Source organism: Pelodiscus sinensis, chromosome 1 (genome assembly GCF_052426305.1).
Source record: "Pelodiscus sinensis isolate ZL-2025 chromosome 1, ASM5242630v1, whole genome shotgun sequence".
Lineage (NCBI taxonomy): Eukaryota > Metazoa > Chordata > Testudines > Trionychidae > Pelodiscus > Pelodiscus sinensis.
In genome coordinates, this window is record NC_143052.1 from 107112662 (window position 1) to 107130657 (window position 17996).

Sequence of the window (17996 nt, forward strand, 5' to 3'; positions counted from 1 at the left end):
TAAAAACTGTCGCCCTGCGCTGCTGCCTCTGATTCAGAGGTGACAGCAGCCCCTGTCCAGAGGGGGGTCTGAGCTCCTGGACCCAGCAGGAGCCAGAACTGAGCTGGGCTGCCTGCCTGCCTGGCTCCTAATACACATTAAATGCAGAACTGTAGTGGGAGTAAGTCCCGGACTCAGTGTAGCCAGGACTGAGCCAGGTTGCTGGCCAGACTGCTAAAAAAATGTGCTAGCGGAGGAGGGGTGGGGTGGAGGAGGGAATGTGTATAGTCTCTAGGATTTACGTATAAGCTTTTGCTTATCAGATAATTGACTACACTGTTACATCCCTAGTATCCACTGAATCCTCCTTGTCCACATGCTTGTTGACCACCTCAGAAAATTCTAGTAGATTGGTGAGGCACAATTTCCTTTGACAAAAAACAGGTTGACTCTTCCCCCCAAAATTATGTCCATATATGTGTCTGAAAATTTTGTTCTTTACTATAGTTTCAACCAGCTTGCCAGATACTGAAATTGCTGCCTGTAATTGCTGCGGTCACCTCTGGAACCCTTTTTAAAGCTATCATATTAACTATCTTCCAGTCATTTGGTACAGGAAGGCTCTGTGTACACCACAGATAAGATTGAAGCAACCACATTCGATCGAGGTTCGAATTAGTGGGTCTAGTGAAAACATACTAATTTGAACTGAGAGGGCACTCCCGTCGATACCGGTAGTCCTGTTTCTGTGCGGAGAAAGGGAAGTTGAAGGGAGAGTATGCTCCCTTCAACTTCCTGCAGTGCGTATAGCACCAAAATTCGAGTTGATACTTCGACTCAAGCTACACAATTAACGTAGCTGAAGATGTGAATCTTAATTCAAATGTATCCCCTAGAGTAGACAAGGGCAAACTGATTTAAAGAATTGGTTACAAACTGCATTTAATAGTTCCGCAGCCTCACCATCTGAGTTCCTTCAGAACTCTTGGGTGAATGCCATCTGGTCCTAGTGGCATATTATGGTTTAGTTCATCAGTTTGTTCCAAAACCTCCTCTAATGACTCCTCAATCTAGGACAGATCCTCAGATTTGTCACCTAAAAAGAATGGCTCAAGTTTGGAAATGTCCCTCACATTCTCAGCCGTGAAGACTAATGCAAAGATTCATTGAGTTTCTCTGCAATTACTTTATTGTCCGTGAGTGCTCCTTTAACACCTCAATCATCCAGTGCTCCCCTTGTTATTGAGCAGACTACTTGCTTCTGATGTACTTAACATTTTTGCTATCACTTTTTGAGTCTTTGCCTAACTGTTCTTCAAATTCTTTTTTGGCTTTCCTAATTATATTTTTACATTTCATTTACAAATTTTACTCCTTTCTTTTTTCCTTACTGGGATTTAACTTACTCTATTTAAAGGATGCCTTCTTGTTTCTTACTGTTTCTTTTATTTGTTGTTTAGCCATGATGGCACACTTTTGGTTCTCTTATTGTGTGTGTGTTTTTAATTTGGGTATACATTTGGGTGTCTTTTTAAATAGTTTCCATGTACTGTAGTTCCAGGGATTTCACTTTTAGCACTGTACCTTTTAATTTCTGTTAAACTAACTTCCTCATTTTTTAGTAGTCCTCCTTTTCTGAAATTAAATGCTACAGGGTGTGTTTAGACTGCAGGGGTTTTTTGGGGGAAAAAAACGACGGCCATTTTTCCAAAAAAACTCCAGTTACGTCAACATTGCTATTGTGTTCTTTTGAAAGAAAACTGAAAGAACACAGGGGTTTTTCTGACATTGGTAAATCTAATTCTGCAAGGAAGAACACTTTTTCTGAAAGAGCTCTTTTGGAAAAAGGTGTGTGTGGATGCGGAAGAGGGATTTTTTTCGAAAGAAGAGGCCTCCAGAAAAAAGCACAGGTGCCCTGGTGGCCACTCCGTCCATAGTAATTACAGCTTAAATGCGAGATAGCGTCCATTCAGTGTGTACGCTATCTTTCAAAAAAGCAGATTGCTTTTTCGATGCACTTTGGCTGTGTGGATTCAAAAGAAGCCTGCAGTCTAGACGTACACACAGTATTGAGCTGTTGTGGTGTTTTTCCAGCAGACAGATGTTTACATTTCATTATCTTATGGTCACTATTACCAAGCAGTCCAGCTATAATCAGTTCTTGGACCAGATCATGTGCTCCAATTAGGACTAAACCAAGAATTGCTTCTCCTCTTGTGAGTTTCTGCTATCAGAGAACATTGCTTATGCACTACCTGAACATAATATAGTGAATACCTAACACCTTTTCCGTTTCTCCTTGTTCACTCTCCAACTAGTGTGTGTATTATTAGCGTCACAGGCTGGATGTATATTGTCCTTTTATTATAAAATATTGTTTCCTTAAGATCGTGCTTACATTAGTCTTGTTTCAATTCTAGGCAGTCTCCATCGGGCCATCAGTGTTCCAGAAAATGTTTATAACCTGGACACAGTTGATTTTTCAAGACCTCCACAAGGAGTCACATATTATCAATCTGTTCAGGTGAGAAAAACGCAGGGAATAACTGGAAATTTGTAGAATTGCAAATTCATATCTTTATTTGCTGCCACACACAGTGGCTTGATTTTTTTTTTTTTTTTTCTATAATGGTACGTGTTCACCTTGTAATCTCTTTAAACTTTGCAAAACACAAGAATTTCTACTGGGGTGGTTTTGTCATACAGGCTTAATGGCCACGTGGAGCTTTAAAAGCACCACCACATACAATTATATTTTGTTTTTCTGAGTCTATTTACCCTCTTCGCATATCTTCACAACCAATTGCATAACTGCAACTGCCTCATGGCTACCTTTATGCTCTCTCACCACTCAATTTGAAAACATTTGAAATGGGTTGTACTCCACATTACAAAACTTAGAAAGAAGGGTGCAGTGAGGGTGGGAACTGGAGGTATTACATGAACCTCGGGGAGATGTCATAGTTTTGAAGGTGGAAGTGGAAGAACTGGGAGGAGTGGCTGCCATGAGAAAAGGCCTTGTAACCTCCCAGTGCCAAGTGACTCCTGAAATGATGCATCCTCCCCCTCCCCCACAATTTCTCCATTGCCCTTATTTATGCACCTCTGCCCTTCTAGTGAAATGGTGATGCATAGAAAGAGGTGCAAGCTAGGGTTACCTGCCTTCTTCCCTTTCAGTCCAGAAAATGGGGATTGCTGTGTACATCTCCTGGATAAACAAATGCAACCAACCTCATGAGCCTGTCCTGGTCCCACAGCTGGATTGTGCACCCCTTCCTTCCACGGCTAAGACTGCCCGTGCATGGAGCTCCTCCCCAGTGAGAGCAAGCAGTATGCAGTCTGGCCCCTACCTGCGATGGCTTGCACCCTACGTTCATACATCACGTTAATTTTTGAATGCACATACATGTAAATAAGGTGTAGTTTGTGGATTGCAACAAGTTGCCAGTGTGCCCATTGAGGCCAGGAAAGTTGTTCATCACTCAAGGTCAGATAAGCTGACTTCATGTACAAGCCCAGTTACAGTATTGTTAATAATGCTCCTTGTCGACATAACATTTTTCATCTGTCTGAGGGTCTCAGAGCCTTTTCAGACACACAACTTCAGTTTTGGAGATTTTTGTGTTCAGTGTGTTTGCAGATCAAACTTTGGGTGTGTCCAGTTGTGACGGCGCGTTGGGGGTTCCCCGTCTCCTGCACCCCGAAATGGCACAAACAGACTCCACCAGCTGGTGGAATAGAGGAAGTTTATTGCCTCTCCAGGATACAGCACAGCACAGATGGAATCTGGTCACAGAGCTGGGCTAGGATACCTCAGGCCCCCTTGAGATGGGGGAGACTGGGCCCCTAAACTCCAGTCCCTTCCCCTAGGCTGTCTCCTCCATGCTCTCAGACAGCCAGCAACCAACTAACCCTCTTCCAGCCCTGCCCCCCAGCCAGGGCAGCATTCCACCTTCCTTTGTTCCTCTCCATGGGGGGTGTCTGGCCACTGGTTCAACAAGTTTGGCATTACCTTGGCCTAGTGAGGCTTTCCCTGCTGGGTCTTGCTCCAGACAGCAGGGGTCACCACAGCCCAGCAAGTACCCCCACTACGTCACACCAGTTGAACACCTAAAACAGAGATGACCCAGAATGTAGAGGCCCTTTTGAGTATCTTATGTTTAGTGACTTGTACAGGATCACACTTTGAGTTGGTGGCAGAGCAGGGATTAGAACCTAGGTATCCTGAAGTCTAGCCCATAGTGCTTAGGAGCCAGAATGCACTCCCTCCTAGTTTCAAAGGGAGGTTCATAAAGAAGTGCAATAAACCCTATTTTCATCAGCATGTTTGTCTGCAGTCCACCTTTGATCGTACTGTTCTACTTTCTACTAGCAAGTGGCAAAAATGTTATCCACGCAAATTATCACAGAATAATTAAGAAAACAAAAAAGCTCTGTTCTTATGATGACTCTTGTCCCTTTTTGCTTCAGGTGGCCTCACCAGGCTCTTACAGAAATAGATGGGGGACTGGAGCCCCACAATATACTTCATACAAGACAATGGAAGAGAAGTATCAAAGGCAGCCTCTGAAGAGATTAGAAGTTTCTCCCCAGAAAGGTCCCGAGAAGCTGGTATACAATGATTTCCACTACAACAGGGGATTCTCTCGGAGGCCTGGTGATAGCAGGAGATCCAATGTTAGTGTTCCACCAAGATATGCTCGTTCTGATATTGTTGGTCCCAGTAATCATGATTCTGCAATCAAAGAGCAGATGTATCAAACCCATTTCCATCTAGGGTCTTTTAATGACACAGTCTTTGACAGTGCCCCCAGCAGCCCAGCTGTAGTTATGTACCCACAAGTGGGGAACAGTCGCAGTATGACCAACCTCTTGGAGAAAGAGAACTACCTGACTAATGGTAGTGCTGTGGGACAAGTCAGATCACCATTTCTTTCCCACGCTGGATTTCAGAACAGGCAGTCTTTGAAGACCAGCTGGCAACAAAATACCTTCAGAAACACTCAGTCCACAAGGGAAACTCCCCAGGCAACCGTAATGACCAGTCGTAGTGCAGAAACAGGTGGGAAGAAGATGGCATTGACTGCAGCTATGGCAGCAGCCACAGAAAATGATCTCTTACGCACTGAAAAAGTTGTCGCCAGTGGCACACAGCTTGGGTAAGTTTGATTCTAAATCTGCTCTAGGATATATCTGGAAGTTTTCATACTGACTCTGTGCCACGCATTTCCCTGTAAAAAAAAAAGAAATGATCCCCCTCCATTAGTTCACAAAGAATAGATGCATTTCTAGCTGTTTTTTCCTTTATGACTCGTGTTTTGGATAAATGGAACAAACAAGGGGAAATCTTTATTTATTTATTTATTTATTTATTTATTTATTTATTATTGGTTGTGCCTCTATAAACCGGAATTCTCTGGTTCAATAACATCTATGGTCCAGACCACAGATGTTTCATGATCAGAGTTCCCAGCATACTGTAGGTGGGGGTGGAGGGATGGCCCAGCTGAGTTGCATGGGGAGGAGGGAAGCCAGATGCACAACCCAGCTGGGCTGCCCAGGGGGAGCCAGGAAGCCCTGGCGGGGGCAGGGAGCAGGGCATCAACAGAGGGGCCAGTAATGGCCTCTCTGGTCTGGCAAAATCTCTCATCTGGGATCAGTCAGGTAGGGAGATCTGGTATTTGCCTTCAGTAATTTACAGTCTAACTTGCAATAATGTATTGACAGGCCTTGCTCTGTTGGGTAGAACAGATCCTTTCAGCACTCATTCATTGTGGCTGTTCATACAGATTGAACCACTTGATAACCAGAAGACTACAGGCAGTCCCCGGGGCTACGCGGCTCTGACTTACGTCGGATCTGTACTTACGAACGGGGTTTTTCTCGCCCCAGAGGACGCGGGCGGCGGGACCGCCCAGACCCGCCGCGGTCCTGCCGCCCGCATCCTCCGGGGCAAGAAAAGCTGCTCCGTGTCTCCCTGGTCTGCTGGGGGGGAGCCCCCCCCAGCAGACCAGGGAGACGCGGAGCAAAGCTGCGGAGGACCCGGGCGGCGGGACCGCAGCGCGTCTCGGTCCCGCCACCCGCGTCTCCCTGGTCTGCTGGGGGGGGGGGGGCGCAGCTAGTGCGCCCCTCCCTCCCCCCAGCAGACCTGGGAGATGCGGAGCAAAGCCGCGGAGGACGTGGGCGGCGGGACCGGTCTCCCTGGTCTGCTGGGGGGGCGTGCAGCTAGTGCGCCCCTGGCCCCCCTAGTCCCCCCCCCCCCCGGCAGACCAGGCTTTTCTCGCGGACGCCTGGGGCAGAGCAGCTGGGGCGCTGCCGGTTAGTCCCACAGCACTGCTCCTTGGCTCTACAAATTCAACTTAAGAACAAACCTACAGTCCCTATCTTGTACGTAACCCGGGGACTGCCTGTATTACAAGTTCACATTCCTATTTCATATTTTCTTGCACATGTAGTTTTAAATGTTAATTGTTCTCCTAGCACCAAGAGTATAATTAGATAATTTCTTTTTTTTTAAACAAGAGTATTGTCTTCAGATGCCTTTTTTTTCCAAAGCTTTGTTTGCTTTCATATTTTGTTGTTGCTGTTTTTTTGCTCCTTTTGATGGAGTTTTGCTGTGGAGCTTGAACATTTCTGATCAGATAGCAACAACATTATTTGTTTACCTGGGAATTAAGTGTTCATTGTCTATTATGGTATACAGCATCAGAGTAAAACATTGTTCTGTAGTCATCAGGTCAGCACAAGTTATTGTACAGTAGTAAAATGATTCTGTCAAAATAGGAGCTTGTTTAAACAGAATTCCCGAAGTGATATTGATATTCCTTAAAGCAGACAAGTTTAAGGGGTTAAGCTGACTGAGGCTAGAGGTAGGGATGCTGTGCTTAAAAGAAGCACATGGGATCTTTTTCAGGGGGATGAGTCAACATGCCGCATTTATTGAGCATACTTAGATCAATCAATACTTTATCATATGCATATAATATAGCACACACACCCCGCCTTGTTGTTACCAATAGTTGCTCCCCCTAACTGCACTGGCAAGCTGAGTTAGGTGTGGGGAGAGATGGAGCTGGGCTTCCGTTGATCCGGATTGATGTTCCCATGTTGACAAGACGAAAACCCGAGGTCCCTCTTCAAGATGCCTTAGATTTATAGTGTCTTCTCTCTCATGCAACTCTACACTAGTTAGTCATCACATGCATATGCATGATTTGTGAGAGTCATTATATGCATATGCAGTCAGACATCTGTGGCACCTTTGTCTGGGTGGTGTCTTAATGCTGTCACATTCACTGTCAAAGAGGGTGTTTCCAAAAGCAGGCCCTTGCTGCTGACTCCCAAGGCGTCCATAGGTCCAGTCTTCTTTTAGTGAGCCCACTTCACAGGTCCCATTGTTCTTCTCATTGTTCTTGAATCTGGCTTTCACCACTCTCTACCCCTTGCAAGTGCAGGGAGTTGCTGGTCTTTCATGCCTTATCCATTCACACCTCGTTCACTCAGCAGGACAATCAATTAAGCAAAAGGGGGTACAAAGTCTATAAGATACAAGGTTTCTATGTAGAAAGACTTAATACAAAGTTTCTATGTCCTATATGAAAGTATACAATGTTTCTATATAAAAGGACTTAATACAACAAAGCTAAAGTCTTATTACAATGCTAAAAGGACTTGATACAAAGTTAAAATAAAAATTTCAATGAGAAAATGATTAATACAGATATTAATAAGATGTATCTTCAGGGATGTAACAGTGTAGTCGATTAACCGATAAGCAGAAGCTTATAGGTTAATGCTATAGACCAGTGTTTCCCAATTTTATTTGGCCACGGAACCCTTTTCAGCTTAAAAAGAATTTCAAGGAACCCCTAGGGTTGCCAGGGTAAAATCTGTCAAGCAAAGAAAAAAAAAGACCCACTAGAAATTGTCAAGCAACAAAAACCAAAACAAAACAAAAAAATGCAAAATAGTCTCTTTAAGAGGGGACAAGGGAGCGCGACGTTCTTGTGGAACCCTTACTTTTGCTTCATGGAACCCTGGGGTTCCACGGAGCACGAATTAGGAAAGACTGCTATAGACTACATGCATCCCCCCCTTTCCTCCCACCAGTACATTTTTTAGCAGCCTGGCCAGCAGCCTGGCTCAATCTTGGCTCATGCCAGGTCCAGGACCTACCCCCACTGCAGCTCTGCATTTAAAGGGTATTAGGAGCCAGGTGGGCTGGCATCCCGGCTGAGTTCTGGCTTGTGGCAGGTACAGGAGCTCACCCCCCATCCCCATCCAAGACAGGGATGCTGCCACCCTGTACTGCTGCCTCTGATACAGAGGCAGCAGTGCAGAGTGGCAGGGGGCTCCTCAGGAGTAGGCCCGAGTGCACTGGCTGCCGGCTTCACCCCTGGGGACTATGGAATAGTCATGTAACCGATAAGAATTCATGAGGTTAATTGACTATTCAATTAATTGATATTTAAAATCCCTAGCTAAGGAGCAGGCAACTGAATTTCTATATGTATCTTCTGACTGGATAGGAGGAAGTGACTGGGTTGAACCTTAAAAGTTTTGACTGCTCGTTTCAGTTGAGGTATGCTTCCAAAAGTATGATCATTGATTCATGAAAAGAAATATCTGAACCTTGGTTGGTCAGTGAAATTGTTCGTTAAAATTCTCAGAAGAGCCTCTCTCGTGCATTCCTTATGCCCTATATCCACTTGGGCAGTTCTGAAAATGGTCTGTCTTGAGGTATTATGGCACTTTTAAGTCTTAGTCACAACCAGGAAATACAGGAAAATGAAACAAGCGGGATAAAAACTTGCCATACGTTAAGAAAAATAAACTCAAAGACATTTTCTTTTTGGAGAGAAGGGGTGAAGTTGGTTCAAGTTTTAGCTCCAGTATTAGCTGCACTAGCAGATGCATTTATCCTGTAGATAAGGCAGATACAAGTCCCATTGCTGCTCTCCCACAAAGGTTCTGCTGGGAGAAGCTGCCACTGTGTGAGACATCCCAGAAGATGTGGTACAATCAGTGCATCTCCAGGTCCCATGCTCTGCCACAGTGTGACTGGCAATGCACAGATTGAGAACATTTTTGTAGTTGTTGTTCCCGTCACTAAAGGAAATGTTTACTGCATACACCCACATCTGGGATTCTAAGAGACCGAACGAATAAGGCCCTCGTTATCTTTTTCCTGTATGAACTACTATTGACTGTTGAATGATTATTTGAGTGGCTTTGTTTCTCCATTAAGGCCCTGATAAATGAAAGCACTTGTACACATACCTAAATCCGACCTATGGACTGAAGCTGGTATTTAAAGTTCAGCACATGCTTAAGGGCTTTCCAGAATCATGATCTAACTGTGGATTTGTTTCAAACTGAACTCGTTTGGGGGGAAGAATAGGGTTGTACACCAGTAACATGTTTTTATATAGAAGGATTTTTTAAAGAAAATTAGAGGAATAAAGTAGAACAGATTACATAAATGATTCACAATTACGCAACATGAGATTTAGTCAAGGCAGCTCTGTAGAAATACATTTAAAAATCTAGTTAGCAAACAGCTTTGCTTGTATCTCTCAGAGATGACCATTCAAGGGCCACAGTTTAAAAACAAAATCTTTGGATTTATGCTGGAACAACTTTTCTGTTTGATTAATTATGGAAACAAATACCGTATTTTCCGGTGTATAAGACAACTTTTGATGCTAAAAAACATCCCCCAAAAATCGGGAGTCGTCTTATACGCCGGATATACAGGCGGCGGGGCATCCCAGGCGCGCCTGGGCTGCCCCGCCACCCGAGCCCCTCCACGGCTTTGCAAAGCCTCGGGGGAAGCCGGTGGCGGGGCAGCCCAGGCGTGCCTGGGATGCCCCGCCGCCGGCTTCCCCCGAGGCTTTGCAAAGCCGCGGAGGGGCTCCGGCGGTGGGGCGGCCCAGGCGCGCCGGGGCTGTCCCGCTGCCGGGGCGTCCTCAGAGGCTTTGCTCCCGGTGTCCCTGGTCTGCTGGAGACGGTCCCCAGCAGACCAGAGGCACCGGGAGCAAAGCCGAAGCGGCGGCGGGGTGCCGCGCTTCTGAGGCTTTGCTCTGGCAAAGCCTCAGAGGCGCGGGACCCCGCCGCTGCTGCGGCTTTGCTCCCGGTGCCTCTGGTCTGCTGGGGACCGTCTCCAGCAGATCAGGGACACCGGGAGCAAAGCCGGGGAGGCGAAGGGGCGCTGGTGTATAAGACGAAAGCCTATCTTTTAACTAAAAAATTAGGGGGTCGTCTTATACGCCCACTAGCCTTATACGCCGGAAGATACAGTACTAGAATTTAGATGCCACACTATGAGACTTGGAAAAATTGCTCTTCACACCTACAAGTGTGTGTATTCAATTGTTGTACCTCTAAGTGATTGTACTCATGTTCAAATACAGGGGTAAAATTAATGGCCAGATTAGGCCTTCTTTGAAAATGTAGCTATTAATAGCCAATTTTTTCAGTCCATCTTTATTGGTACCCTATATTTTTGCATCCACAAATTATGGACAAGTAACTGTGGGAAGCCTCTTGATCACTTAAATATCTATATACTTGCATGCTCTGTGTTTAGATGGTCAAGTGCCCTAAACTGCACCTTGAGATTACAGCCATATTATGAAAATTTATTCTTACATTTCCAAAACAACACAGCATTTACTCCCAAAGTTCAAGAATTTATAAGGGGTGTCACATTAGTTAGAGATTGGAAAAGACAAATAGTCAAGACATAGTCCCTGAAAAGAGATGTACCACTTGATAGTACACTTAATCATTAACAAAAAAAAGTTTGTGATTATAATTTATTATTTTTAAAATAAAATCATTTTAATTATTTCTTTTGATGCTGGTGTATAATAAGATACTTGTGGTTTGCAGATGTGTTTAAGTTTTTGCAGATGCCTGAACAATCTTTAAAACTTCACCCTTATTTTAAAAAAATTCTAGATATGCCTGATATTTAAATATAGGAATTTTTGCAGTTCATTCTGTTCCATATTAATGTAGAATTATATATTTATGAAATACCAGACTATATTGTGCTCTTATGCACACCATTGTAAACTGAGTAGCATAACTACAATGACAAGTGAGGACAATTAGCTGTGAGCATAAACTGACTTTTTCTGGATGTATATCCATGATACTAAAAACAAAATTTGGCCCTGCCAATGTTATTCTGTAACATTTGTCACCTCAAGTGAAGAGGAGTCGGATAAGTTTTTCTCTTACAATAAATGCTGGATTATTAAAAGTTATGAGTCCAGTTCTATACTCCTATATTGAATCTTTTGGATCCTACACTAATTCACTAAATGAGAGTAGGATCACGGTATTACTCATGTAAAGCACAGAGGATGAAATCCTGCCTCCAGGGAAGTTTTCTGGAATTTTGTCATTGACTTCAGTGGAGGCAGGATTTTATGCAGTGTAAGCCAGTCCGTTTCCCCAAACATCTCTCAGTCTAAGATATGAGTCAACTCATCAGCATTAAAGCCTTAGCAAACTGTAATAAAGCACATTCTGCATATTTTACAGCTATGTTCAGGAAGGTATTGAAAACGTAAAGATTCGTTCCTACTTTGGTCTCTTTAAAGAATAACCAAGAGGATATAAAATGATTAAACTCTTTGGCTGCGTCTAGACTGGCATGATTTTGCGCAAATACTTTTAACGGAAAAGTTTTTCCGTTAAAAGTATTTGTGCAAGAGAGCGTCTGCACTGGCACGGATGCTTTTGCACAAAAGACATCTTTTGCGCAAAAGCATCCGTACCAGTGTAGACGCTCTCTTGCGCAAGAAAGCTCTGATGGCCATTTTAGCCATCGGGCTTTCTTGCACAAGAAATTAACTTGCCTGTCAAGAATACTTGCGCAAGAATACTTGCACAAGAGGGCTTATCCCTGAGCGGGAGCATCAAAGTATTTGCGCAAGAACCACTGATTTTGTACAGTACAAAGTCAGTGTTCTTGTGCAGATACTCGCGGTCAATGTAGACAGGCGGCAAGATTTTGAGCAAAAGCAATTGCTTTTGTGCAAAATCTTGCCAGTCTAGACGCACCCCTGATGTATAAAATACAAGCATTTAAAATCATTTACAGAATATTTAGCTAACCCTGTGAATACAGAGCATGAAGCACAGAGACACTTAACCCACTTATTTTTTGGCCATGCCAATAAGCGGATACCCCAGAACCACTCTCATATTGAAGGCTTAGAGTTCCTGTTCAAAGAGCAGCTCTTTATGGAGTCGTCATTCTACTTGGCATGGAGTACCTTAATATTATCGGACAAAATGGTGTATCACTACTACTCCATATTTTAGTGATCCACATAAGGTGTCATTTGGAAGACACACAGAGTTATTATGGATATTCATTTGCTTATTTTCCCTCCACTTGCGCTAATTCGTAATATGGTATTTGTTCATCTGTGAAGGTTTTGAAGTTAGGATGGGATCAGGGCACCAAACTTTGATTTTAAAACTTTGAGCTGGTTGAACTGTGAAATGTGCTCTACAATGGTTCATTCTACTGACTAAAGATAAACTTTAATGAAGTAAAAATTAGACTAAGCCTCAGACCTGTTATAATTAGCCTCAGTATAACCTTGTGAACAGGAATCTAGGCAATGAAGGGCGTACCTTACCCGTCCTAAATCTACATATGCTTAATGTGTGTGTTTTATTGACTCACACCCATTGTCAATACATTTATTGTCAGCACATGAGCCTAGTGATCTCTCCTTCCAGCTTTTGATATTTTGCCTGATGTAATAGCCATCATCATGCTGTTTCCTTGCACCCAAAAAACCCCCAGGGCCCAGTCCAGCAGATGTTCCCTACGTAGAACAGCTGAGAAAGCATAGGACGTTAAAAACATATGGTGAGTGCATGCCTTCATAATGACATTGCAGAGAAAAACTAAATCAGAGACCCCTGAAAGCTACGAACACTTTTTTTAAATTTGGCCTCCAGTAGGGTCCAATCCTTCATGGTGTGATGGATGTCCCAAGCCCAGTGGGAGTAGAGGTTGTTCTGCACCTGCAAGTATGGGCACCTTGGAACTTTTGGTGTGGGTTTGAAATTCTAGCAGATTTAGTGTGGGCTGCTCCACTTGTTTGTGTTATAACAACTCCACTTGGTAGGATTTTTTTTTCCACAGCACATATCTGGCTGGTATAGACACCATGACACTTTTCTTAGCTCTCCTACTACTGGGAGGAAAATCATAGGTGAAGGATGACTAAAGAGTGTTGATAGTTATGAATTGCCTGGTAAAAGCCATTGGCTGAATGCTGGTACTCTGCCACCTTGATTCACGATAACATCCCTGGCTGTATATTTAGGAGCCCAGAAGGGGAGATGACTCTGGAGCGTGCAGTGAGCATTTTGGATACCGAAAAGACGTCCTCATTACCCAGGATCCTTGCTGCCATTACCTTTATACAGCACGAGTGTTTCCAGAAAGCAGAAGCCAGAAAGAAAGTGAGTAACTGTTTTCATATCCATTAACAGAGCAAAGAATGCTCTGCATCTGCTGTACTGCGTTGTCTGCCATTTGAGAGATGGCACTTTAAGAAGCCTCATGCAAAACACCATGTAACCGTCTAAGCCAGAGCCTGTGCTGCTGTAATTTGTTGAAGTCCCAATGGAGTGGCACCAGTTTACACCCGCAAAAAATCTGGCCCTTTATTTAGTATTTATAGGCAGCTGTGCTTACTATATAATTAATATATACTTTCTATTTCTCATCTCCTGTCTTCCTTATTGTTTTCAAAATTAGGGACAATTTTATTAAAATCATTGTTTGGTTAGAGAAGAGATAAGAGAGCCCGAGAAAATTCCTCAGTAGACAGGAAACAGGGTTCTTTCATTGTGCAAATGGAAATCAAAACCTGTTGTGGTGTTTGGACAGGATAATGTGAAACAATAGAATGATCTAAGAGTCTTTCTCATTTAAGTTGAGAAATCAGTTATCTGGATAGATAGCACTACAATATCCGAGGGTTGGATATATATACATTTAAAAAAAAAAACCTGCAAAGTTCAAACCTAGATTTGTACTTTTTTAGGATTTAGGTCGTGTTTGTGTTGGATTGAGGTCTACTTACCCGGAAGATGGGTCTCACAAATCTTTATTAAGGCAAAACCTTCAGCAAGGAATTGTAGAAAGAATTGTACTGGATTATCTCAAATGTTGATAGTGTAGAAAAGCCTAGATTTGGGAAGGTGGTCTTTCATTTTTTTAATGGAATGAAAGTCTGAAAAAATACAAAATGTTGTGAAGCTCATTTTACTTCTAAATAACCTAAGTTCATACACCCCTCCATTCCTGTTACTACACAGCATACTGTCTTGTGAATTGCGTTGCCAGGTGTCTAGTATTCACTCGGACAGTCCGGTATTTTCGCCTCCCGAGGCCTCCCTCCAGCTTGCAACACCCCCAGACGCTATGCTTACCTGGTTCTGCAAGGCTGCCGGCACAAAATGGCTGCCGGCAAAAAGACCTAGGGGAAGAAATGCTCAACCTCTCCCCGTTCCTATCCCTGCACTCACTCTTAAAGGGGACATGCTGTTTTAATGCTGTTTTAATGTTGGCTTTTTTTGGGTGGGGGCGGGGTGTTAATAAGTCTTGGAGTGCCCCCGCCCCTTTTTTTTTGCTCAACAACTTTGGTCTCTTCCCCCTTTTTTTCCCTTCAACAGAATTTTTTCCCAGTGGTTTTTGTTTTGGGAGGAGGGGGGTGTTCGGTATTTTTTGTTTCAATCATCTGGCAACCCTACTTGTGAAGTCCTTGTGTAGACTGACTGCTGAGTTTACCTGTTTTGTATAAGTGTTTGTATAAGTGTTTAATCACTCTTACTAGACTTGTAACCATGGGAATAGCAAATAGATAAATGACACAGATTTTTTTTTAATTTGAAAGAACCCTGTTAAGTTATTTTACATAAGGGTTGAATTAAATAGAAAACTGTTAAATAAAAAAACCTTAGCCCCTGTTATCTCTGTGGATTGTGAAACCACTTGTGTGTCTTAGTAAAAATGCTGATCGTGGTAAATGACTGAATGTTCCCCTAATATATTCTTCTGTCCTTGGATCAACAGCTTTATCAGCAAATTACTGCCTCACAGTTGGGGGTGGCGGGCGGGGGGAGTATGCTCTATGCATACCATTCCTCATAGTTCATGTTCTATCATATCTGAAACCCAGCTACTGAGTGATTGATGTGATCAGTTTTCATTGTATGTTGGGTGTTATGTAATGCTTTATTTGTTACTGTGCTCTTATGTAATTATGGCCTTGTCTGTAGCAACTCTGTAGGTAAGGCTGAGTTAAGTTTTGTACGTAAAGCAGAGAATCAACTTCTTTATTATTTATATAAGAGAAACACAGTGTATGCTCCCCAAAATTACTGGCACTTACTCTTTTCATGCAAAATAAATGTTCTGAGAATTTACAAGTAAATCTGTTAATTTGTTAGGATTTAAAACATATAAAAATGGATCCTTTTTAAAAAAGTTACTATCTAGTATCACACTTATTTTTCCATCTCTCTCTCAAAAAAAATACCCCTCAGCAACAGAATAACCGAGACACTACAAATGTCCCATTAAGTTAAAACTCACTGAAGTCTTGAGGCATTTGGGGATGGATGGATGATAAGGATTTATGGTAATTTTTCCCCATTATTCTTTATTACGGAAAGTTTTCCCCTGCCACAGAGACTGAGAGATTGAAATGGTCTGCTACTAAGAATACCACAAAGAACCTCCCATGGGTGACATCCCAGCTGGGGAAGGCAAGCTTCAACCCCACCCTTTCTGCTATGATATGACAATAATGCAAGAGCGATGCAGTAACATTTAATTCTTATTAGTGTTTGTGGATGCTGCTTCAATTAAATGATTTCTGAAGACACATTTGACTTTTCCTCTCTTATAGTGTCAATAGCAGACATAGTTAAGGTTGATTGGGTGCCTTAAACTGCAGTACCATATTAAACAGATTTGGATTTCCTTTGTTTAATCCCTACATGTGAATTTCCTTCAAGTCTTTGGTTTTGAGATAATTACACCTTTGTAATGTGGACTACTCTAAGTTACTGATATTTACTTCTAACCTTCACTCCATTTTAATGAAGCTGTTTTTTCTTGGAACACGTTCTGTTGCTATGTATACTAATCTTAAGTATGGATGGATCATTATTTGTTTGTTTCATTAAAAGCCAGATGTTGAAGGGATTATATGGTTTACTGTGGTTACATGCTACAGAGCATTTTCCTGCTTAGGTCCCAGCTCAAATACACTTAGGCTTCTGTTTTTCTGAGTTTGTTTATTCCATTTTCTGGGTTTATTTTTAGTAGCTTGAGTTTTATGTAGATGTGAAAAAAAATCAGCATTTTTCCAGGATATGGATTTTAGTGTTTAACTGGTACATACTGATAAAATGTCCTTGATTTAAAAAAAAAAAAATCAGTATGCATCCAATAAACACTGGAAAAAATCACCAGAAATGCTTACTTGGATCTAAGGGTACATCCACTAGGGCAGAGAATGGGGGTGCAGAGGATTAGGCTTTGAGCTAGGGCAAGAGGGGACTATGATCTGGGCAGGGGATTGGAGTGCCAAATCTGTGAGGGGGCATGAGTACAGGAGGGTGCAGAGGATTTGGGTATGTGCAGTGGTGGGGCAGGAGTGGGGGGCAGAGGGTTGTTGAAGTGAGGGCCTGGGATGCCAGAGGCAGCCTCAGGCCAGGAGACTTACCAGCCAGCAGCCCTTTCCTGAATCAGCCTCCCTGCCTGCCCATTCCCTGCACAGGCTACAGCCATGTGCTCTGTGAATAATTATGAGCCCCTTGTGCTTCATGGCTGCTTGTTATTGGCCAAAAGCCGGTCAATGGGATTATGCTGGGGGTGGAAGCAGCTCCTAAAGCATCCCCTCTCCCATCCAGGTTCAGTTTTTAAAGTGAAACCTGCCTTGCAGCCATTTTTCTGAGTGGTATGCAGGTGGGGCGAGGCAAGCGGGGAGCATACCTAGGGCTCCCCACAGTATCCGGGGGCTGGATACGGTGTAGGGATGTAAGCAACTAGTCATCTATATGATAAGCATAAGCTTATCAGATAGTCAACTAATGATGCAACTAGTTGCTTCCCCCCATTGCTGCTTCTATCAGAGAGGCAGCAAGGCGGGGGAGCAGGAGACAGTGCTAGAGGGAGCCAGCTTAAAAGTGGTTCCCCCCAGCACCGTCTCTGTGGGGGGCAGGGAAGGTAGAGGCCTGGACAGTCTGGTATTTGTGGCTTCTGTCTGGTAAAAAACCCAGAAAATACGTACTCAGATGGAAGGCTGCTTGGGACATTCTTCCCCAGCTGTGTGTGGTGGGGGCGTGGGAAACGTGGGGATTTAAAGGTGCAGTGGCTCTTTTTTTGGGGGGGGGGTTGTTTTTGTTTTTGGGTTTTTTTGCTCAACAACTTTGGTCCCCAAAGGTTTTTTCCCCCACCATGTTCAGCAGTCTCCGCTTTTGCCAGTTTTCCTGCGATTGTGCGTTTGAAATGTACAAGAGCCCCTCTGGGGCTCTTGTACATTTCAGAGGCTCAGGCATGGTAGGAAGCATGGGGCCAGTCTCCTGCTGGGCCTGCATTCCCTGCAGGGCTTCTGCTTTTGAACTGTAGCAAGAGTCCGGCAGGGCACTTGCTACGGTTCAAAGGCAGAGGTGCCTTTATCAACTACTCGAATAGCTGATGGAAATCCCATCAACTATTTGATTAGTTCATCTAAATTTAACATCCCTAATCCGGTGGCTTGGTGGGCCGGATTCCACCCTTGGGCCATATTTTGCCCAGGCCTGTTTAAGAGCATGGCCTTCTGTTCAGTGGGTTTAAATAAGCCAGTGGCTTTCATGGACTCTGCCCAGTAAATGAGTAGCAAATAGGCTAGTAGCCTTCATGAGCTCTGGAGTCACCGAAAATGTAAAAAAGAAAAGCCTATAAAAATATTTAATGAAAA

General features: G+C 43.4%; 1 protein-coding gene across 1 annotated transcript in view; it reads left to right on the forward strand.

The window, feature by feature from the left end:
* The window catches only part of PKP2 (plakophilin 2), a 77497-nt gene that overhangs the window by 10239 nt on the left and 49262 nt on the right, over positions 1–17996 (forward strand). The window contains exons 2-4 of the mRNA XM_075940244.2: positions 2400–2503; positions 4450–5138; positions 13341–13479. Coding sequence (XP_075796359.1) covers positions 2400–2503; positions 4450–5138; positions 13341–13479 — 932 coding nt within the window. The remainder of the gene's footprint in view (positions 1–2399; positions 2504–4449; positions 5139–13340; positions 13480–17996) is intronic.